The following is an 18,249-nucleotide window of genomic DNA, read 5'->3' as shown; positions in this document are numbered from 1 at the left end:
TGAGATACATCCCCCCATACTATTTTGGGGTATACGCCAATCTGGCCTCGGGGACGGCGACGCCAGCTTATTCATACGGTGGATCCTGGATACAGAAGCCGCATAATTGCCAATATTGCGGAGTGTAGAATCTTTAAGCGCAGATTCAGCCTTGTAGCAGTTTCTACTAAGGGGCCTTCGCATCGCATCACATCTTGCCGGTGACAGTATCCTTCTTGGTGCACCCTCGCGTAGAGCTTGAGTAGTAGAGTAAGAACAAAGGAAAATGGGGTTGGTTTCTTCTTCTTATGGACAAAGTCAGGGCAGCATCCCCCCTTGTCAAGGCTAAATTGTGGACGCGATCAGTCGGCTCGGTCGACCTTCAGTTGTTCTACCTCAAGGACAGGCGGTACAGTCACGGCGACCACTGTCACCATTAACACATATGACGGCTGTTCAAATCAGTCTCTTAACGTACGAAATTGCCAGTCCCTCCCAGGGCGTCCGCTAGACATAACGCAATAGGTGAGCTCGACGAGAATGGTGCGTGCCGGATTGGTCGACCGTCAGTTGTTCTACCTTAAGGACAGGCGGTACAGTCACGGTGACCGCTGTCACCATTAACAGATGTTACGGCTGCTCAAATTAATATATTGCTCCTTGTAATAGGGCATCCGCTAGACATAACGTATTAGTTGAGCTCGATGAGAATGGTGCGTGCCAGCTTGGTCAACGACACTGGTCTGATATATCAGCAATACTGTAGAAAGAGCCCTGTAGAATCACAATCGGACTGCGGCGTTCACTGTGCACAACAAACAGGGCAGATAATGCAATAATACGACGGTCGACGTCAGAACAAGAAACCAGTAAACTCGGATATCATTCACGCCCAGCAGAGAAACAACACCACACTATCTACTCTTGGCCATTTTCAGGCGCAAGAACGCCACCAGGTCCGCCGCCTTGACCTCATCCTCTGAGCGGGAGGGGCTCCGCACCTTCAACGTGCGCTCGCCCGCCCCTCCCCTCACAATCACCAGCCAGTATCCCGCGTTGTCGCGGTACGCCATCTCCAGCTCCTCAAGGGAGCGGAACTCCTCAGACAGCTCGGCGCTGAGGCCTGCCGCCCACAAGGACGACAGGACCTCAACGCACGAGGTCTTGAGCGTCACCGCGTCGAAGGATGTCACCAGGATATCGCACCGGGTGAGGAGTTTGTTGGCGTCGGCGGCCGCGGGCTTTGACGACTTGCCGTGCGGCTGGACCTGACCGCGAACGTAGCCGACCAGGTCCATGATGTTGAGGCGGAAGCCCGCCGCCCGCACGGAGCCCTTGTCGGACTTGGTCTGGTACTCTTGGATGAGCGCGTCGTACCTTCCGCCCACCGCCAGGACCTTCCGGGCGTTGCTCTCCATGCATTGAAACAGGAGGCTGCCGCGGTACAGGTGCTCCGAGTTGTTGCTCAGAGGTGCGACCAGGACCTTGGTGTGGATGTTCATGCGCTTGAGAGACTGGATGACATCGTCGAGACGCGCCAAGAGAGGCAACGCCTTACTCAAGTGGTCGCTGTCGCCGAAGAGCTTGGTGAGTTTGGTACGCACTTTCTCCAGGTCGCCGTCGAAATTGAATCGTGATAGATCAGTGACTGACGTCTCGGCGATGTTCATAGCAGAGCTGCGGAGTTGTTCACGCACTTGAGTCCAGGTGGTCGTGCCGGTGTTGAGGTGCGAAAGAGCTTGCTTCACGGTAGAGACTTCGACTGGTTTAATGCGACAGAAGTCGAGAATGAGGTTGATGAGGTCCGCATGATTGAGGTAGATGGTCCAGTTGCGACAGGCCAGGGCAGGGAATTCCAGCAGCATTTCGTCCAGAACTTTGATGACCTCGGCTTCTTTGATAGACAAGTCTCTCGCACTACGAGAAACAAAGTCGAAGTCCACTTCTGGCACTTGTCTGGGCTCATTGCCGGGGACCGTGGCGCGATAGACGACGCCGAAGCAGTACGTCTTGGTGTATTGGCCGGTGGTCTGCGCAAGAGTGCGTGCAAAAGGAAGGGTGAGGTCAACGGGCAGCTGCACCACCAGGCCAGAAGGGTCGAGGAAAGTCGCCGGTTTCGCGTAGAAGTCCTCCTTGGGGATAATGCCCTGTCTGCCAGCTTCAACGGCCCCGTGTCGACGGAAGATGGTTTTGAGCTGGTCGCAAACACAGATCCACAACATTGAGTCCGCCGAAGACATGCCATGTGCGGTCTTGTCCTCCCAGGCCAGGCTTGATACGGCATTGTTTGGTTTGGCGAACAAATTGCTCACCCATTCCTGGTATTGCTCCGGATTTTCTGCCGCCACCCGGTCAATGTACCGTTGCAACTTTTCCTCCTCCACGGGTTCTGGGATCAGTCCACTGTCAAGCAGATCTTTGGCAGTCGGTCTCTGGTTCTGGTCAGGATCGACTAGTTTCAGGATGATTTCGCCTTGTCGACGATGGATATCCTCCTCGAAGAATTTCGGCAGAACAGGTGGTATTCTTCTCAGACCGTCCATAACCTTAGCCTTCTCCATGGCAGATGTAAAGGGGTAACACATTTCAAGAAACATGATCCCCAGAGAATACATGTCGGCACGACTGTCGTAGTGACTACCACGAATGTAGAGCTCAGGGGCTGTGTAGCCTTGCGTACCCAGTCCGGTAGAGTTGGTAATCACCATGCCTGGCTTCGAAAGATGGGGCTTGGATGTTGCTTGACCAGCAGTGGCAAGCCCGAAATCACCGATTTTAGGGGTGTCGTCCGAGTCGAGGAAGATGTTTTCGGGTTTGAGATCTCGATGGACGACGCCGTGACTATGGAGGTGCGCAAGACCCTCGACGATGCGTCGAAACAATCGCCAAACTGAAGTCACATTTGTAGCGAGACCTTGTGCAATGCGGTGGCGTAGACTTTGTCCGTCGCAGAACTCCATTTGGATGTATAACATGGATTGCTCATTGGGAGGTGGTGACCGTGAACGAAACGGCGTCACGGGGTTTGATTCAACGACCGGTGAATCAGCGCTGGCGAAAGGGTCGACATCCAAATCGGTCCCGTCAGGCGCATTTGGTGATGCAAATGGATCACTGGGCTCGTTCACGTCCTCCAGGACGGCCTCTAGCTCGCTCACGTCGAACCGGTCGTCATCATCGTAGCCGTCTTGTTCATCGATCGAAGGTGGAGCTTGGTATGCAAACATGCCACTTTCCGAGTCACTGTACTCGACGCCTTGGTTGCGGTAAACAGATGGCTCCATGAAGTCATGTCCCGTGCTTAAAGCCGCGGCATGTGGCAATGGTCTTTCTGGGACTTGTTGCTGAAACATTTCTTCGATCTCGTCCTGTTCGGTCTCATACCAGGCATTGTAATACCTGACAATGTAGGGGTGATTGAGTTTTGCGAGCAAGGTGACCTCACGCAGAATGTCTTCCAACATCTTGGTAGAGCTACTCTCGACCTTCTTCACGGCGTAGTATTGCCCATCGAGCTTTCGTCTGGCACGGAACACTTTGCCGAACCCTCCCTTTCCAATTCGTTCCAATTCTTCCCACTCATCCCGATATCGCGATTTGCGGTTTTTGTCGCTGTACCGTCTTAGTCGGCTCGGTGTGCTGGGCAAGTTGGGAGAGTAGCTCCGGAACATAGCCTCTCGTTCTTCGTAGAAGAATTGCTTGCGGCTCAGCTCAAATGCAGTGGGCCGATTGTTGGGGTTTGGCTGGAACAGTTCTTCCATCAGTCTCTCGGTGCTGGACTCGAAGTCGACCCCTTCCAGCACATTCGATGGAGAGGTATACATCTCCTGAACCTGATTGCCCAGCGCCATTTGCATGATTATCACGCCCAAGTCCCAAATACAGGTCTTATTGGTTCGCTTGGCGTTCTTGCTATTGAGCTCTGGCGCAATCCAGAGAGGGAGATCCTTGTGTGGCTGGGTCGACGGATCGCGAGCAGCTTGGACGAGATCTTTGAGCTGGGTACCATAACCGTCAGAGAGCTTGACTGTGAGACCGCCTGTAGGAGACATGAACAACATGACGTTGCCGGCATGAAGGGCTGGATGGACGTAGCCTTGTTGGTCGAAGAAAAGCAACGCGTCCACTATCTGTCGGGTCCATGAACGGATTTTTGCCGCACTGAGCGATCCAGCAAGGGCAATCAACGCCGAGAGGGCCCCTTTGTTCGCAAATTCGGACAGAATAGAAAGCCTCCACTGGCCGGGTCCGTCATCGGATTCCAGATGGTCGATCTTGTAGTTGATGAGATCGACAACATTTGGATGGCGATGTTCCTTCGAGGACTCCAACGCTTCTTCAACCTTTTCCAGACACTTTTGCAGTTCGCCTTCTTTGCCGCCGAGAGTATCGGGAAGGTAGATCTCTTTCAGAAGCAGTTGGGGAGCTTGGACACGATCGGTGTCGACGCGGGGGGCAACGATTGTGATTTTCTTGTCTTTGCGTTTGAGAATGACGGATCTTCCCACCACGGACTTGAATTTAAAGGGGGCTGTGGTCGCTGTATCTCGACATGTCATTGACTGATCGAATCGAACCGGTTCTTCAGGGACATCGTAGAGATCTGCATTTTCTTCCGCGGTGATCTTGCGGGTGAGAGTGGTTTTGAGGCGACGCTGTTTCTCGCTTTCGACCTGAGATTCCAGCAGCTTTTCTTTCATTTCAGCTTCTCGAGCTTGCCGTGTTCGCTCACTTTCTGCCTGTTCTTCAAGCTGCTTTTTGGCTTGTGCCTCTCTGACAGCACGTTCTTCCTCCAGGCTCAGTTCCGTCCTTGCGGCTGCCTTGGCGACAATGGTCTGTTCAAGGAAGTCCATGATGGCGGCGTTGACCTCATAAACAGACTCGCTTCCTTGGTGTTGACGTGGCACGGTGGCTAGGATGTGTTCGACTTGGCGTTTGGTCTCAGGATCTTTTGGTTGAATCTCCACGACGTTGATCTTGGGCAGAACCTTTGGGTATTCGCGGGGAAACTCAAAGACCAATTTGACGAAGTAGTGGCGATCTTCAAGCGGTCCAACTCGAACTTTGAATGCTAGATTCTCTTGAGTCTGGGGGCCAGGTCAGTGAACGCGGGTTGCAGGAGTGCGGTAGATGGCCTCACCTTCCAGGCATCTTTCCTGCCTCGAACTCTCTCAAACTCGTCACCATAAATGGCTCTGGTGGTAAGAAACTCGTTGCGTTGGACTTCAGGATAGTCGGCGAGTTCTTCCTCGAGTCCACGGAGGGATTGTCCGAATGAAGGCGGAGCAGCAAGTGAAGGCTCGGTCTTTGGTCCTCTCTCATGAGGATTCTTTGCACGCTTGCGAGCAGGCATGGTGGAAGAACAGGTCAGACCCCCTCAGGGATCTGAAGTCCACCGCCTGTGTTGGTTTCGTGTGCACAAAGCTTGGCACGTGACCCCAAACGGGGAACTATGCCTAGGTAGCCGCAGCACCAGCCGCGACCACCTACGGGGACATTTTTTGCATTTCCATTTCCATTGTCGATGCTGTGTGTTGTGGTGGTGGTGGTGGTTTTGCAGAGAGAAAACAACAAGTGGCTAAAGAGTCACCCTGAGTCGGGCTCTCACGTGACACACGGCCGATGGCCAAGACATCCACGGACCGGAGATACTATCTTCCGGGCTGCCGACCTCAATCTTCAATTTGGGGATTCCGGGTTTGAAGCGTTTCTCCTGCAACGATATCTCCCTCTGTGATCTCGAAAGACGTACAGACAAGGGCTGTCTGCTGGCACGGGCTGAGAAAGTCTGACCCACTGTTCCTTTGTGCAGTGCAGGCTTTGTGTGTCTGGCCCAGATCCAGAACTCACAACTCACCAATCGTCTGTGGGACAGGTTCGGATCAAGTCGTTCAAGATGGTGAACATCACAGAGAAAATCAAGGAGTGCGACTTTCTTCCCTTCTGCGATGCGTTGCGGACTCTGACTCGGTTCCAGGATCGAGGCCGAAATGGCTCGGACTCAAAGTGGGTGACCAGAACTCATCACAGATCGGTTGGACCAGTAGCTGATGGATTCGCAGAAAACAAAGCCACAGGTTCGTGAACAGGCGCCAATTTCTGTGATAGAGCAACCCTGCTAAGTTGACACCAGAGTATCACCTTGGTCTGCTGAAAGGGTAAGTGGAACTTCTGATTTAGTCGTTGGACCAGATTGTCAGTGAGAAGATGGAAAAGAGACGCAGCTGCACCTGCGTCTGCGTGAAGAACGGCTGTGCACGTGATACCTTGCACGTGATGTGTGGTGATCACGTGCATCAGCCTTGCCCCTGGACTGACAGACAAGGATGGGCCATGTTCAAGGAGGCACTGCCAATCGACATGTTGACAATGCTTTCCATGCACTGCTGGTGGTGCATCTGCACACATTGTCGACAGCGAGACTAACAGGACGTTTAGCAAACTCGCCCGGCTACGAGCACAGTTACTTGAACCCGGACCAGGAGCCGGATCAGGCGGCGGCGCAGGCTTCGATGTTTCCAAGTCTGGCGATGCGCGGATTGCCTTGGTGGGCTTCCCGTCGGTTGGCAAATCGACCTTCCTCTCCAAGATCACCAAGACGAAATCCGAAGTGGCAGCATACTCCTTCACCACCTTGACCGCCATTCCGGGAGTACTCGAGTACGGCGGGGCCGAGATTCAGATTCTCGATCTGCCCGGTATTATCGAAGGAGCATCGGAGGGCAAGGGGAGAGGGCGACAGGTGATCAGTGCAGCAAAGGTAAGCAATAAGCAACGGCGGGCATCACGTTTGCTTGGGTCGACGACTGACTGGGTGGTGTGATGCGAGGGGTTTTTTAGACCTCGGACTTGATTCTCATGGTGTTGGACGCGACGAAACGCGCCGAGCAGCGAGCCCTGCTGGAAGCGGAACTGGAGGCAGTGGGGATCCGGCTCAACCGCAGCCCGCCCAACATCTACGTGAAAGCGAAGAAAGCCGGGGGCATGAAGATCACGTTCCAGGCGCCGCCGAAGTACCTGGACGAGAAGATGCTGTACAACATCCTGCGCGACTACAAGATGCTGAACTGCGAGGTGCTGGTGCGTGACGAGAACGCGACGGTGGACGACTTCATCGACGTGATCATGAAGGACCACCGCAAGTACATCCGCTGCCTGTACGTGTACAACAAGATTGACAGCGTCACCATGGCCTACCTGGACGAGCTGGCGCGCGAGCCGCACACGGTCGTCATGTCGTGCGAGCTGGACCTGGGCATCGCCGACGTGGTCGAACGCTGCTGGCAGGAGCTGCGCCTCATCCGCATCTACACCAAGCGCCAGAGCATCGACCCGGATTTCGGCGAGGCCCTGATCGTCCGCAGCGGCAGCACCATCGAGGACGTGTGCGACCAGATCCACCGCACCATGAAGGACACGTTCAAGTACGCCCTGGTGTGGGGCGCCAGTGCGAAGCATATCCCCCAACGGGTCGGCTTAGGCCATTTCGTGGCCGACGAGGATGTCGTACAGATTGTCAGCGCATGGAGAGCGTAGAGCACGTTGGGCGCATTTGGCATGGCGTGGCGTGGCGTTTCAAAGGATTTATTGGGCACAATATCAAAACTAGTCTCCGTACATCAATGCTACGGTACGTACCGTCACTGTTCAGCTGCAGGAAGACATAGTCATTCAATCATTCATTCCCTACGTGACTCGTGCCGGTGCCGGCTTGGTCTATCTCAACACTTTCCTCGGATCAAGACTGTTCACATTTGCACTGAGCGCCTTGCCATCGAAGACAAACTCGCTCATTAATTGGCCGGTGCCTGGTCCGTTCTGGATGCCCCAACACGTGTGCCCAGCAGCGAGATAGACTCCCTTGGTCCTGGTCAGGCCGACTAGCGGGCCGGCGCCGGCGTCAACCTGCGGCAAATAACAAGCCTGCCGGACCAACACTTCGCCGTCGCGCATCTCGTCGGAGAAAGCTGCACAGTAGTCTACAATATCCTGGCAGCGCGAATCATCGACTTGCACTTCGGCGGTGGACTTTGGCAGCGGCACAAGGTGATCGCCCTCGCCACAAGCGTACAGTTCGTTATTCGGACGAGCGTAGACCTCGGGGCTGACCTGCATCGCCCGGGATTTGGTCCCTTCCTTGAAGTTCTTGGGCAGTGCAAGCTCGGTGAACAGGCAGAACGCGGAGACTGGACGGGTGGGCCGAATAGTGACACTGTGAGCTCGTAATGCGCTGATGGGAGTCCCAGGCAGCACCGTCTTAGTCCACGGGCCGGCTGTCACGATGACATCGGTTGCGGGGAGAGATTGCTGCGAGTTTGTGTTTTTATCTGTGTATTTGATGGTGTGTTCCCCTGAGGAAGACGACTCGATTTTGTCGACGCTGCCAATGATAATCTTGACGCCCTTCTCTGCTGCCAGTTCCGCCATGGAGGTGGTAAATTGGTAGGGGTGGACCTGTGCGCTATCTCCCGGAGAACTCATGCTTTCGTAGCCTTGCACAGTCTCCTCCGCAACCCAGTCGAGTTCATCGGGCAGACCAACCTTGCGTAGGTTGGCGTACGACTCTTTACTCCTCTTCTGGAGACTGACATTACCATCACTTGACACGTCGGCTCGATGCAAGCCTCTGATATCCTCGCCCTCGCCCTTGGCACCGGCATCGGCGGAGACCTTTGGCTGATTGCTTACATGGCGACCGATCAGATCAACCTGACCAACACTGACGCCTCGATAACCCCAACGTTCTGCTCCATTGTGTTCTCGAGCCAGTTCGGCATGGAGTCTGAAGCTCAAGGGCACCAGGCAGGAGGGGTATGCCCACAGGGCAATCAGACCACCGGCTTTGCCTGAAGCGCCACTGGCAATTGCAGTTGCTTCAATTAGATGGATGGAGTGGAGAGCTGGGTTGTATTTAGGATGGCGGGTCAAGAAGTAGGCCGTGGTGCTGCCGATGATGCCACCTCCGACGATGACAATCGATCGCTTTCCGGGTTCGGCCATTGTGGCGTGGGAGGTGGGAGGCGGTGGGAGGAACGTGAGGGATTCGCTGTCAGAGCCACGTATAGCTATAGCTCTCTAGGAGAAGATGGAGGCGAAAGAAAGCGAAAGAAGGGAAACACTGTGGTATCACCAGTACTTGAGCTGCGAGTATACTGTGCCTACCCTACCTTAGGTATAACACCCATATATATTGCTGCGGATGACGTCAAGCTATCAACCTCATAGGGTTAGGGTTAGGGTTAGGGTTAGGGTTAGGGTCACTATCACAGAACGAAAGACACCTCTTCCACCAGCCTTCAACCGGGCACCACACACCAACAGAAGCTGTGTGCTATCTGCCATCTCTCATCTCGACGGCCGGGTCTCTTCTGCTTTGACAATGCTGAGCAAAAGCCTTTGTCGCTTATTGTCCTGGCTTTGTCGATGCCACTCTATATTGAGGAACATTGAACAATGGAAGTGAGATGAGTGCTTTGTCAGGATCACTCGACCTCGAGCCCATTGTGAGTACGTGCTTGATCATGACCCAGAGGACACATAAGATTCCTGGGCCGCAACGGACTTTGCCTCCTGAACATCTTCGATACCAGCCCACTCCCACTGTGCACCGCCGATCCCAGCATGTCTTCCATCAATATCAACAACCTCTGGACTCCTCAACCCGTAGCTGGCGGGCCACCACCACCACCACCACCACCACCACCACCAGTCCTTGTCTCTATGCAGCCACCGCCTTTGGAAGGATTTGATATCCATCCTCTTTGGCGGATCGAAGCCTTCCGGCTATCAAAGTACAGCGACCTCCTACCCCTTCCCATCCTGGACCAGAGCCAGTATGACTTACCAGCCGCCTTGTATCAGCGGATGGAACCGGCGTTGAAGCTGGCCACGCTGTTTTTGAGACTGGTGCTTCCGGATCTGGCCAAAGTCAGATACGGAGCAGTCACCACCCACGTATTTGGCTCCCAGCTTGAACGCACGCTGACCGATTTCTGGAGAGAGACAGACCACAAGCTGCGGAGCTTCGAGGGTGAGCTGGCACGCATGTGTCGCTATTACCGCATCACCGTGGTGGGAACAGGTGAGCGGGATTGTCCACAGGGCCACATCGAGACCGCCATCACAGGCTGCATCGGCAACGATTCCAACTGGCCCACGTCTACATCTGTGATCGTCCAGTCGGCCATCACCATCGAATGGCTGCGCTACCTGGCCGACGACAACTGGCACACCCTAGACGCCGCCGAGAAGTACAGCAGGTACGTGATCATGGCGACGACGTTGGTCCACGAGCTGGGCCACGCCGTGTGGTGTCATCGCATGCTCCCTTGTGTGAAGGACGAATACCACCGCGCCGGCACCGTGACTGCTGATCGCCCCGAGCCGAGGTTTGTGTCTCAGGACGGCTTTGTCGAGATTGGCTACGCGATCGAGCTGCAGCTGTTTGGCGGTCTGCTTGCGTTTCCGCACCTTGGAACGCCCACCGCGGCCGAGACGCGCTCTCGCCAGATGCACGACCGACTCTTACTGACCATGATAGACGTCGACGGCCGAGCAGCGGCGGTTCATCAGTTGACCACCAACACCATCTTTGCGCTCTTTCGCCCCGAAACCTGGTTCCAGTCCCGGCCAGGAGAGTTCCCAAACTTGAGACTCAAGCTTGGGCCCGACATCAGACGGCCGGGGAGGCACATGTCGACCGTCCTTTCCGACCCTCCGGTACAAGACCTTCGTGTGCCGATCATCCGAGTCCCGAGGCCTGGTCAGCTGAAACCTGCCATCACCGAGTTCAATGAACTGTTTGGTTGACGGCGGCGGCCCCGGTAGGTACCAGGTACTAGTATACACGCCCTATCACTTTCGTTGAATGGCGGCTATAGGCAGGTTATAGTAGTGAGAAGGTGCTGCAGGCAGTTCCTCAACATACTGAGTTCACCAGGGTACGTAAGTGCTCCAATGTGTCTCTCTTGTATTGATCAAGCCACAACCGTAAGTCCCACTACGTTTCAGTTCCGCATATTTCATTTTTACAGAGCAGACGCTGTTCTTAGAGCATTGATTCTGGATGTGTTCACCTGGATGTGCTCACCTGGATGTGCTCACCTGGATGTTCTATTCCCAAATGCATTCATTTACTACCTATCTACATCTACTACCAGCCAGGTAAGTTATATTCATTGCCCACCTGGCTGTACTTGTATGTAGCACAATACAACTTGAATACAATAAGTCGAAGCATTTCCCAATTTCAAACAAGGATCATCTACCATCTACCGTCCCCGTCCACGTCTGCAGGTTTTTGCCATCCGAGACATGGAGAAATATTCAAGATCCTCCCTTCATTAACCTTGTATTTGTCAAACTTAGCCATTCCCAGCCTTGCCCTTTAACCGGAGAGGCTGGTTATACTATACTACATAGCATGCGCTCCCCCTGCGATCCTTTGATAGAGAACAGGGGACATTCCAACCTTCATTTGACAGTACTTCTCGAATTTCCTTTCCCTTTCCCTTTTCCTATCCTTGTTCTTGTTCTTTTGTTTTTCCTTTTCTCAAATTTCCTCTAGTTCCGACTCATTTTTCTTTATGGACGGCTTTGTTCAGCATGGCCATTGCCATTACAGCCAGCCAACATAGATCCTTGAGTCTTGAAAGGCTAGGGGCCTCTTTCACGGCCTTTCACGACAGTTCTTTGTGTCTGTGTCTTTGTCTGTCCCTGCGCACTGCCTCCCTTGACCGTGACACTGGCCCTGAAGGAAAGGATGAGACGACACAAAGAGGCTTTATCTTGTCACGAAGGAAGAGGAGATACGGACTGGACTGGCATGGCATGGGATGGCAGTTACGTAGGTTGCATACTATACTATACTCTCCTATTCAATTGTACATTGCATACATGATATCGGTGATATAGTGTTTGTCTACTCTACTCGCCCACCAGCCAGGCACAGTTTTCCTCCTTACTTACTTACTTACTATACACTACTCTTTCTGTCTGTGTTCCTGTCCATCTTCATCTGTCTGTCTGTGTACCTGTCCATCTTCTACCCAAGTACAAGCACAGGTGCAGGTGCCTGGCCCGTTGTCTCTACGAAGCCATAGCCATACATCCCGGATAGAGTCCTTATGACCACTATCTCTTCTTGATCTGGTCAATCAGACACCACTATTCGGAATCCTTATCTCGAGCAGACGCAGGACCAACCGCAACCGCAGTCGCCTCGCCAGAATGGGATCGACAGCAAGTTCCGCCGTGCCGATATTCATCTTTCTCGCCATCCTCCTCCTCCTCCCACCCTGCCTGGCTGTCCTGTTCACCATCCACCGACGTAGACGGCAGAGAGGAGAACAGCCCCAGCCCAAGCCCCAGCCCCAGCCCCAGCGGCAGCAGCGGCAACAGCTCCAGAACCAGAACCAGAACCAGAACCAGTGGTGGCGGCACCAGCGGCAGCGATCGCAACGCCAAACGGCGACCAAACCCATACATGACGCGCACCAAACCAAGCCGGACGGCTCTGCATCGATTGAGTTGCAGAAGATGAATATCGGTCCTTCTTTGTCGCCGGCTCTGCCTCCGCTGACTATACGTCCCATTCGATCCATGCAGCGGGAGAGGGAGACGGAGAGGGAGACGGAGACAAGCCAACCAATGCAAGGTTTATGGGAGAATCAGGAATACCAGTCCATGCGACGTGATAAGGACGTCCGGCCACGTTCCTCCTTACCTGGAAATGGAAATGGAAATGCGAACCGAACCCGTAATAAGGAACCAGCGTCACACGTCAATCAGGACCACACACAGACACACACACACAAAGACAGAGCAGAGCACATGCGTGAAGCGGGACCGGAACTGGAAGCCAGAACTCACTATGCCACGCCCGCGCTGACACAACCACAACCACAGCAGGCGTCAGTCTGGGATAGGAGACGGGAGGTCGAGTTCGCGCTACAACCTGCACCTGCACCTGGGTGGATAAAGCAAAAGCAAAAGCAAAAGCAACAGCAACAGCAACAGCAACAGCAACAGCAACAGCAACAGCAACAGCAACAGCAACAGCAACAGCAACAGCAACAGCAACAGCAACAGCAAACGCAAAAGGATCAAAACAAGACCGAGACCGAGACCAAGACCGAGACCAAAAATAAGAATAAGATGACCGAAAAGACATCGACGAGGCCAATGCTGGCAAATGCGCGCAACGTGACTCAGGTCGCAGCGGCGCCACGGGTTGAGAGTCAAAGAGCAGATCAGGATCAGGATCAGGAGACAGCGGTGGTGTGTATCGGTCTCGAAGTGGCGGGCTTAGGCCACCATCTCCACCATTGCCCTCTCCCTTCCATGCCGAACGCTGATGCCGGTCATGACATGGAGCCCCAGGTGGCCAGGGGATGGATTTGAGAACACAGCTCCAGCTCCTCCCTCCTCCATCTGAAAAGAAAAACAAAGACAAAACAAATCCACACGGTGCGGAAAGAAAGGACCATAGAACAGAGAAGTGCAGGCTTCAAGACAGTGGTTGTTTATGGCTCTAGATTTTGAAATGTCAATGAACATCATCATACTTAGATGGCCTGAACATAACTTCAGTTGCCTCATATCCCATTCAAGTTGGTTGAAATCACCCCATGCTAGCTAAACAACATTGTACTCGGCACGTTTGGCACCAAAGTACGCCCACTTAGAGTCTGCCTGCGCAAACGTCGTTATCCTCGCTGGCGCTGACTTGGGGCCAGGAGGAAGATTCCGCGCCTCGGTCGTGTACAAGTCGATGATCTCGTGCATGCTGTCTCTCTGCCGAGGGAGGGGTGGTGGACTCTCCGCTTCAGCCAAGTCCTCCCACTCGACGGAAAGAGGAGGAGGGAACTCGGCCTCGGGAGTCGGTGTCCGGTCAGTCGGGAGAAGTTCAGTCGTTGGGATAGGAGCCGGGGCCATTCCTGGGACCGTAGCTGCTCTAGTTAGAGGTAGAGTCGACTCATTCGATCGCTCGTCTTTTCGTAGTCTGCGGGATTGAAGATGGCTGGAGATTGCATCGTAGATTGCAATCAGAAATGTGATGGTGGCAACAGCGACAACGGCTATGAGAACGATGAGAGCTGCCTTGGGGATCATGGAGCCGAAGGGGCCGAATCATGCGGCAGCATTTAGCGTATTTGTGTAGAGAATTCGAGACTGCGTGATTCATCGCGGTCCACGCAGGCATGCGAAGGCGGCAGACTTGGACCTTAAAAAAGGGTCCATATTCGATCGGGCGCCGACAAAGAAACTGTTGATACGGTCAGAGGTCGACATACTTACGCGTCCAATAATGAAACAAAGAGAGTCCGAGGTGATCGCATTCGGACTTCGCGAACAACGTAGGATCTGGGGAGTCAGTGTTAGCTCGATATGCTGTTTGCGAATGCTCAGCCTGGCGAGTGACACTCTGTCGAAAAGGCAAGGGTGGGTGGAAATATCCCTGTTGACTTTGAAAGCAGCTGATCTTGCACCAGATGGCTTCCACTCAAGGTCATCTAGTGATTGGATTCGCAATCATGGCGCCGAATATCTCATCGCCCTCGGTTTTTCGAGCCTGTTTCTTCTTGTCGTGTCGTACCTTCAATGCAAATAGATAGACTAGGGCAATGATCAGAATGATGCTGGCGAATATCGCGATGACCAGCCAGGCGATGGGGGACATTTTGAAGTCGGACTGCATGGCGGCTTGCGGATTGTTGTCTAGTGCAGAGCTCGAACCTAAACAGGTGCTGATGAGGGCAAGGAGAGAGAGGATGTCAGGGTCTACTCCCGTATCACCTCTAGGAGGGTATTATAGAGCCTCGACACGACCACACCTGAGCCGTGTCTTCTTTGTGGCTATTTCTGTGCGCAAATGCAAAGAAAGGCATTGTTTCTTTGTTCACAAGACAGCAAAAGCAGGCAGACCTATGTTTTCGGCATGCCACTTGATCAAGCTGATCAATTGACGTACTACAGCAAGCCTAGACTGCTGGTCCAGGGCAGTGTTGGATCGCCTTCGAGAGAGGGGGGATAGGTAGCCTGCGGTCAGTCTTTGTTTTCGGACATCTAGGTCAATGGAGTGCATGGTCCTGGATGTATGGAAATGAACTAGCTGTGACATTACTGCCGTCAAGGTTCAAGAGGGGAAGGGAGGAAAGTAGACTGACTACGTTGCTGGATGCTGGTCGAGAAGCTGGAACCTGGAACTGAGAGGTGACGGCGGCCGTTCAAGTTGGACGCAAGCACTTTGCCCGATGTGGTAGTCTTGTGAGGCGCGATTCCGTCCCGCTACCGCGTCGGCGTCGCGCAGGCTGTAGTGCTCTGTAGTCCATGGTTTGTCTGCTGTCAATCTGCCATTTCACATCCTCCAACCCTGCCTATCAATTGAACACGTATCTGGTCTTGTGGCTTCTTCGCGCCATCTGCAAACACCGCCCTCGCCTTCGCCCTCGCCCTCGCCCACCGAAATATTCAAATCTCGTCCTTCTTGCAGATTCCTCAACATAAACCCTCCACCATTCCAGCCAAAATCACACCTTATACGATGTCTTCCCTCCTTTTCCCCGCCCGGCGCATGGTCTCCAAGGTGCCGACCTTGTCCGCTCGCACGTTTTCGACCACTCGGCCGGCACAGCTTGCGCGCCTGACGCTGGTAGGCCGCTTAGGAGCAGACCCCGAAATCAGCGAGACTCGTTCCGGCCATGTGATCAAATATGTAATCGGAACCAGCCACGGACCAAGAGACAATCGACAAACTTCGTGGTTCCGCGTCGCTGCTTTCCCGCCAGAAGGTGCCCAAAGAGACTTTGTGTTGGGTTTGAGTAAAGGGTAAGTTTAGGAGCACTCCAGGGCTACAATTCATGGGACTTCAGCTGATGGTGGCCACAATAGAACACTTGTGTACCTGGAAAGTGACGCTACGATGCGCACGTACGAGGATTCCGAGGGCAAGAAGCAGAGCTCGTTGAATTTGATACAGACGAAACTGGAGGTGTTGAAGCGGCCACAACCGCGAGAGGAAGAAGGTACATCAGACGGGCTTGGAGCTTGAGTATCTCGGTGGTCACATACCTAGGTCTGGGTGCTGAAAGGAAAGGAATGGGACGATAGGAACAATTCCACTCTGCTAAAAGAGTGTCGGGCGCTATTCTGGTTTATGGAGGTTGACTTGGAGCGATTCCCCCTTAGCCCTACGCCGCTCATGGCTTTGACTTTGGAAGGACTTTGGTCTGTCGAGACGTACGCATGTAATCCACTTCATTATGACAATCCACGCCGGCATTGAGAAACGGCCTCGAACTCTGATAAGAGCAGTGCCTGTAGAACATTGATGGTCCAGGTCACCAGGGGTCAAGTCAAGGCAAACTCGGCGCGAGGGAGCACTCCCGCTCCCAGTTGATGGGGGTGGTGTTTGCCACGAAACATGCACCGAGTCGGCAACCAGCGTTGCGTCATCTTCAGCCACGAATGGTATATTTGAGTTGCTTCCTTGCCCAGTCCGAAGAAGAGGAAAAATAGAAAGCCAGTGGCGATCTGTGCCCAGCGGTCGAAAGTGAGTCGCTCGGTGCTCGGGACGAGGATGATTCTTTCAGCCCAATCCGGAGGATGGATGAATGCCCAAGAGTAGCGATGCCGCGGGATGCTGACATTTTCCGCAAAAGCGAGGATTGCCAATGGACAGTAGCCTAGTAGTAAAGTGAACCCCAATGCGAAGAGGCGCAAAAAACGGGAAGACGTGACTCCGGGGGTGCTGGACAGAACAGACGACATCTCCTTTCTGTGTCTCCAGAGCCGGATGACTGAAAGCGCGCAGTAGATGCTTCCCATCAGGCAGACAAGAACCGGCCACAGAAAGATGAGGAGAAGCGTCGGCCAGCAAGTATCAAATGCAGGCGTGCACCCGGCAGAAGTCGTGAGCCAGTATCTGTCGTTTTGGACCAGGTAGTGGGCGGCCATGACAAGGACAGGCAGCATAATACACAACAAGATCTCCACGGCGAGCCGTGATCTGCGTTGTTGGGGACTCGGTGCTACTGTCATTCGATCCGTATCAAGGATCATAGCTGTTTGGCGGAAGATGCTTGCAACAGCCCCGTCAGCAGCCACGGCGATCCCAATGTAGAGTTTGACTTCGATGTCGCAGAGGATCTTCCCATTCCACCAGCTGTAGCGGTCTTGTGAAGCCCAGATGATAGCATTGGCAAAGTTTTGGACGTTCAAGATGGTGACGCCGAGGATGAGGACGGTAGCTGCAAAGTTCCGAGCCTTGAAGTGAACAAGCAGGGGAGGGATCGACACGAGGCAGGCCAGCAAAGCAACGGCAGGAATCGTGATGCCGGGGGCTATCCAAGGCATGTTGCAGCTGTAGTGAAAGCCACCGAGTTCGAATGGTGCATCGCAGACGGTTCAAGAGAGGACAGAAGGGGCAAGGAAAGGCTTGCAAGGAACGCAGAGAAGAGAAAGCCACCGACATGATGAGGTCTCACAAGCTGTACAGGTACCCCCATCACTTGTTTGCTCAGTTTAACAGCTGACCGTGCCGCCGCAGTGAGCAGACCTAGTGAGGAACCAGTGTATCAGAGACATGTAGCCCAAAATGGAGTTGAATAAGAACTGCTGCCCGGCGAAGGCCTGCGCAGCATAGCTTAGCAAATCCAACCCCACGTAGAGTCGGTCCTCTACACCATAGCATGAGAAGGTCAGATATGCAGAGCCCGCCTCGGAGGTGAGTAGGAGTAGCAGGGGAGCAGCATCAATGCCATGTCCCGATTGCGACGGCGGTGCAGAGGTAGTGGTAGCATGTTGAATACGATCCTCATCGCACTATACTATCACATGCCACCCGTGGGAGGAACAATTCGCGCAGATTGGACTGCGATGGCAGGTGTCATGTTCTCCTTGCGGTTTGTTCTGGCACAACCAAAGCACAAGCTGTTCAATCAGAGCATCTCGATGGAGGGAGAAAAGGAGGCCGAGTGCCAGTTGATGGCGATGGTGATGGTGACAGGTGCCAAGCATCTCCCGCGCTCCGAGCCATTCACAGTGCTTCCTCCCCTTTTGCCGTGCCCGTGTGATTGTACGGAGGACTTATCATACTTCAACGGGGCCTAGGGCCTCGTCAGACTATATACTTAAGTATCTAGTACGAAGTATATACGACGCGTCTAGTTAGCGCGTCGAAGTACCTTAACGTCTTTATAAGCCTTAGTAAAGCACCGAGGCACGTGCTGTCACACCCGTGCCTGTCCTAGTCCCCGTGACCTGTAGCGG

The 18,249-nt window shown here is 53.8% G+C and overlaps 8 protein-coding genes across 8 annotated transcripts; 3 read left to right on the top strand and 5 right to left on the bottom strand.

Annotated features, from left to right (window-relative positions):
- Window positions 1–893: 893 nt before the first annotated feature.
- A1O3_01688 (PEK protein kinase) lies at window positions 894–5,332 on the bottom strand (the record flags this gene model as incomplete). The annotated part of the gene is made up of 2 exons (XM_007731831.1): window positions 894–5,066; window positions 5,120–5,332. 2 exons carry the CDS (start codon window positions 5,330–5,332, stop codon window positions 894–896), a joined length of 4,386 nt encoding a protein of 1,461 aa, XP_007730021.1.
- A 543-nt stretch (window positions 5,333–5,875) lies between these two features.
- Window positions 5,876–7,515, top strand: A1O3_01687 (uncharacterized protein; the record flags this gene model as incomplete). Its single annotated transcript, XM_007731830.1, has 4 exons — window positions 5,876–6,056; window positions 6,113–6,137; window positions 6,418–6,739; window positions 6,820–7,515. The coding sequence occupies 4 exons, from the start codon at window positions 5,876–5,878 to the stop codon at window positions 7,513–7,515; spliced, it is 1,224 nt and encodes a 407-aa protein (XP_007730020.1).
- Window positions 7,516–7,695: 180 nt separating this feature from the next.
- On the bottom strand, window positions 7,696–8,979 carry A1O3_01686 (uncharacterized protein; the record flags this gene model as incomplete). Its single annotated transcript, XM_007731829.1, has 1 exon — window positions 7,696–8,979. One exon carries the CDS (start codon window positions 8,977–8,979, stop codon window positions 7,696–7,698), a length of 1,284 nt encoding a protein of 427 aa, XP_007730019.1.
- A 720-nt stretch (window positions 8,980–9,699) lies between these two features.
- Window positions 9,700–10,788, top strand: A1O3_01685 (uncharacterized protein; the record flags this gene model as incomplete). The annotated part of the gene is made up of 1 exon (XM_007731828.1): window positions 9,700–10,788. One exon carries the CDS (start codon window positions 9,700–9,702, stop codon window positions 10,786–10,788), a length of 1,089 nt encoding a protein of 362 aa, XP_007730018.1.
- Window positions 10,789–13,614: 2,826 nt separating this feature from the next.
- A1O3_01684 (uncharacterized protein) lies at window positions 13,615–14,091 on the bottom strand (the record flags this gene model as incomplete). Its single annotated transcript, XM_007731827.1, has 1 exon — window positions 13,615–14,091. The coding sequence occupies one exon, from the start codon at window positions 14,089–14,091 to the stop codon at window positions 13,615–13,617; it is 477 nt and encodes a 158-aa protein (XP_007730017.1).
- Window positions 14,092–14,488: 397 nt separating this feature from the next.
- Window positions 14,489–14,677, bottom strand: A1O3_01683 (uncharacterized protein; the record flags this gene model as incomplete). Its single annotated transcript, XM_007731826.1, has 1 exon — window positions 14,489–14,677. One exon carries the CDS (start codon window positions 14,675–14,677, stop codon window positions 14,489–14,491), a length of 189 nt encoding a protein of 62 aa, XP_007730016.1.
- Window positions 14,678–15,523: 846 nt separating this feature from the next.
- A1O3_01682 (uncharacterized protein) lies at window positions 15,524–16,030 on the top strand (the record flags this gene model as incomplete). The annotated part of the gene is made up of 2 exons (XM_007731825.1): window positions 15,524–15,807; window positions 15,871–16,030. 2 exons carry the CDS (start codon window positions 15,524–15,526, stop codon window positions 16,028–16,030), a joined length of 444 nt encoding a protein of 147 aa, XP_007730015.1.
- A 299-nt stretch (window positions 16,031–16,329) lies between these two features.
- Window positions 16,330–17,334, bottom strand: A1O3_01681 (uncharacterized protein; the record flags this gene model as incomplete). Its single annotated transcript, XM_007731824.1, has 1 exon — window positions 16,330–17,334. One exon carries the CDS (start codon window positions 17,332–17,334, stop codon window positions 16,330–16,332), a length of 1,005 nt encoding a protein of 334 aa, XP_007730014.1.
- Window positions 17,335–18,249: the final 915 nt, after the last annotated feature.

The sequence above is a fragment of the Capronia epimyces genome (assembly GCF_000585565.1).
Source record: "Capronia epimyces CBS 606.96 chromosome Unknown aczIQ-supercont1.1, whole genome shotgun sequence".
In the NCBI taxonomy this organism is placed as follows: Eukaryota; Fungi; Ascomycota; class Eurotiomycetes; order Chaetothyriales; family Herpotrichiellaceae; genus Capronia; species Capronia epimyces.
The sequence above is the reverse complement of the archived record's forward strand: the minus strand, read 5'-3'. Positions and strand labels throughout refer to the sequence as shown.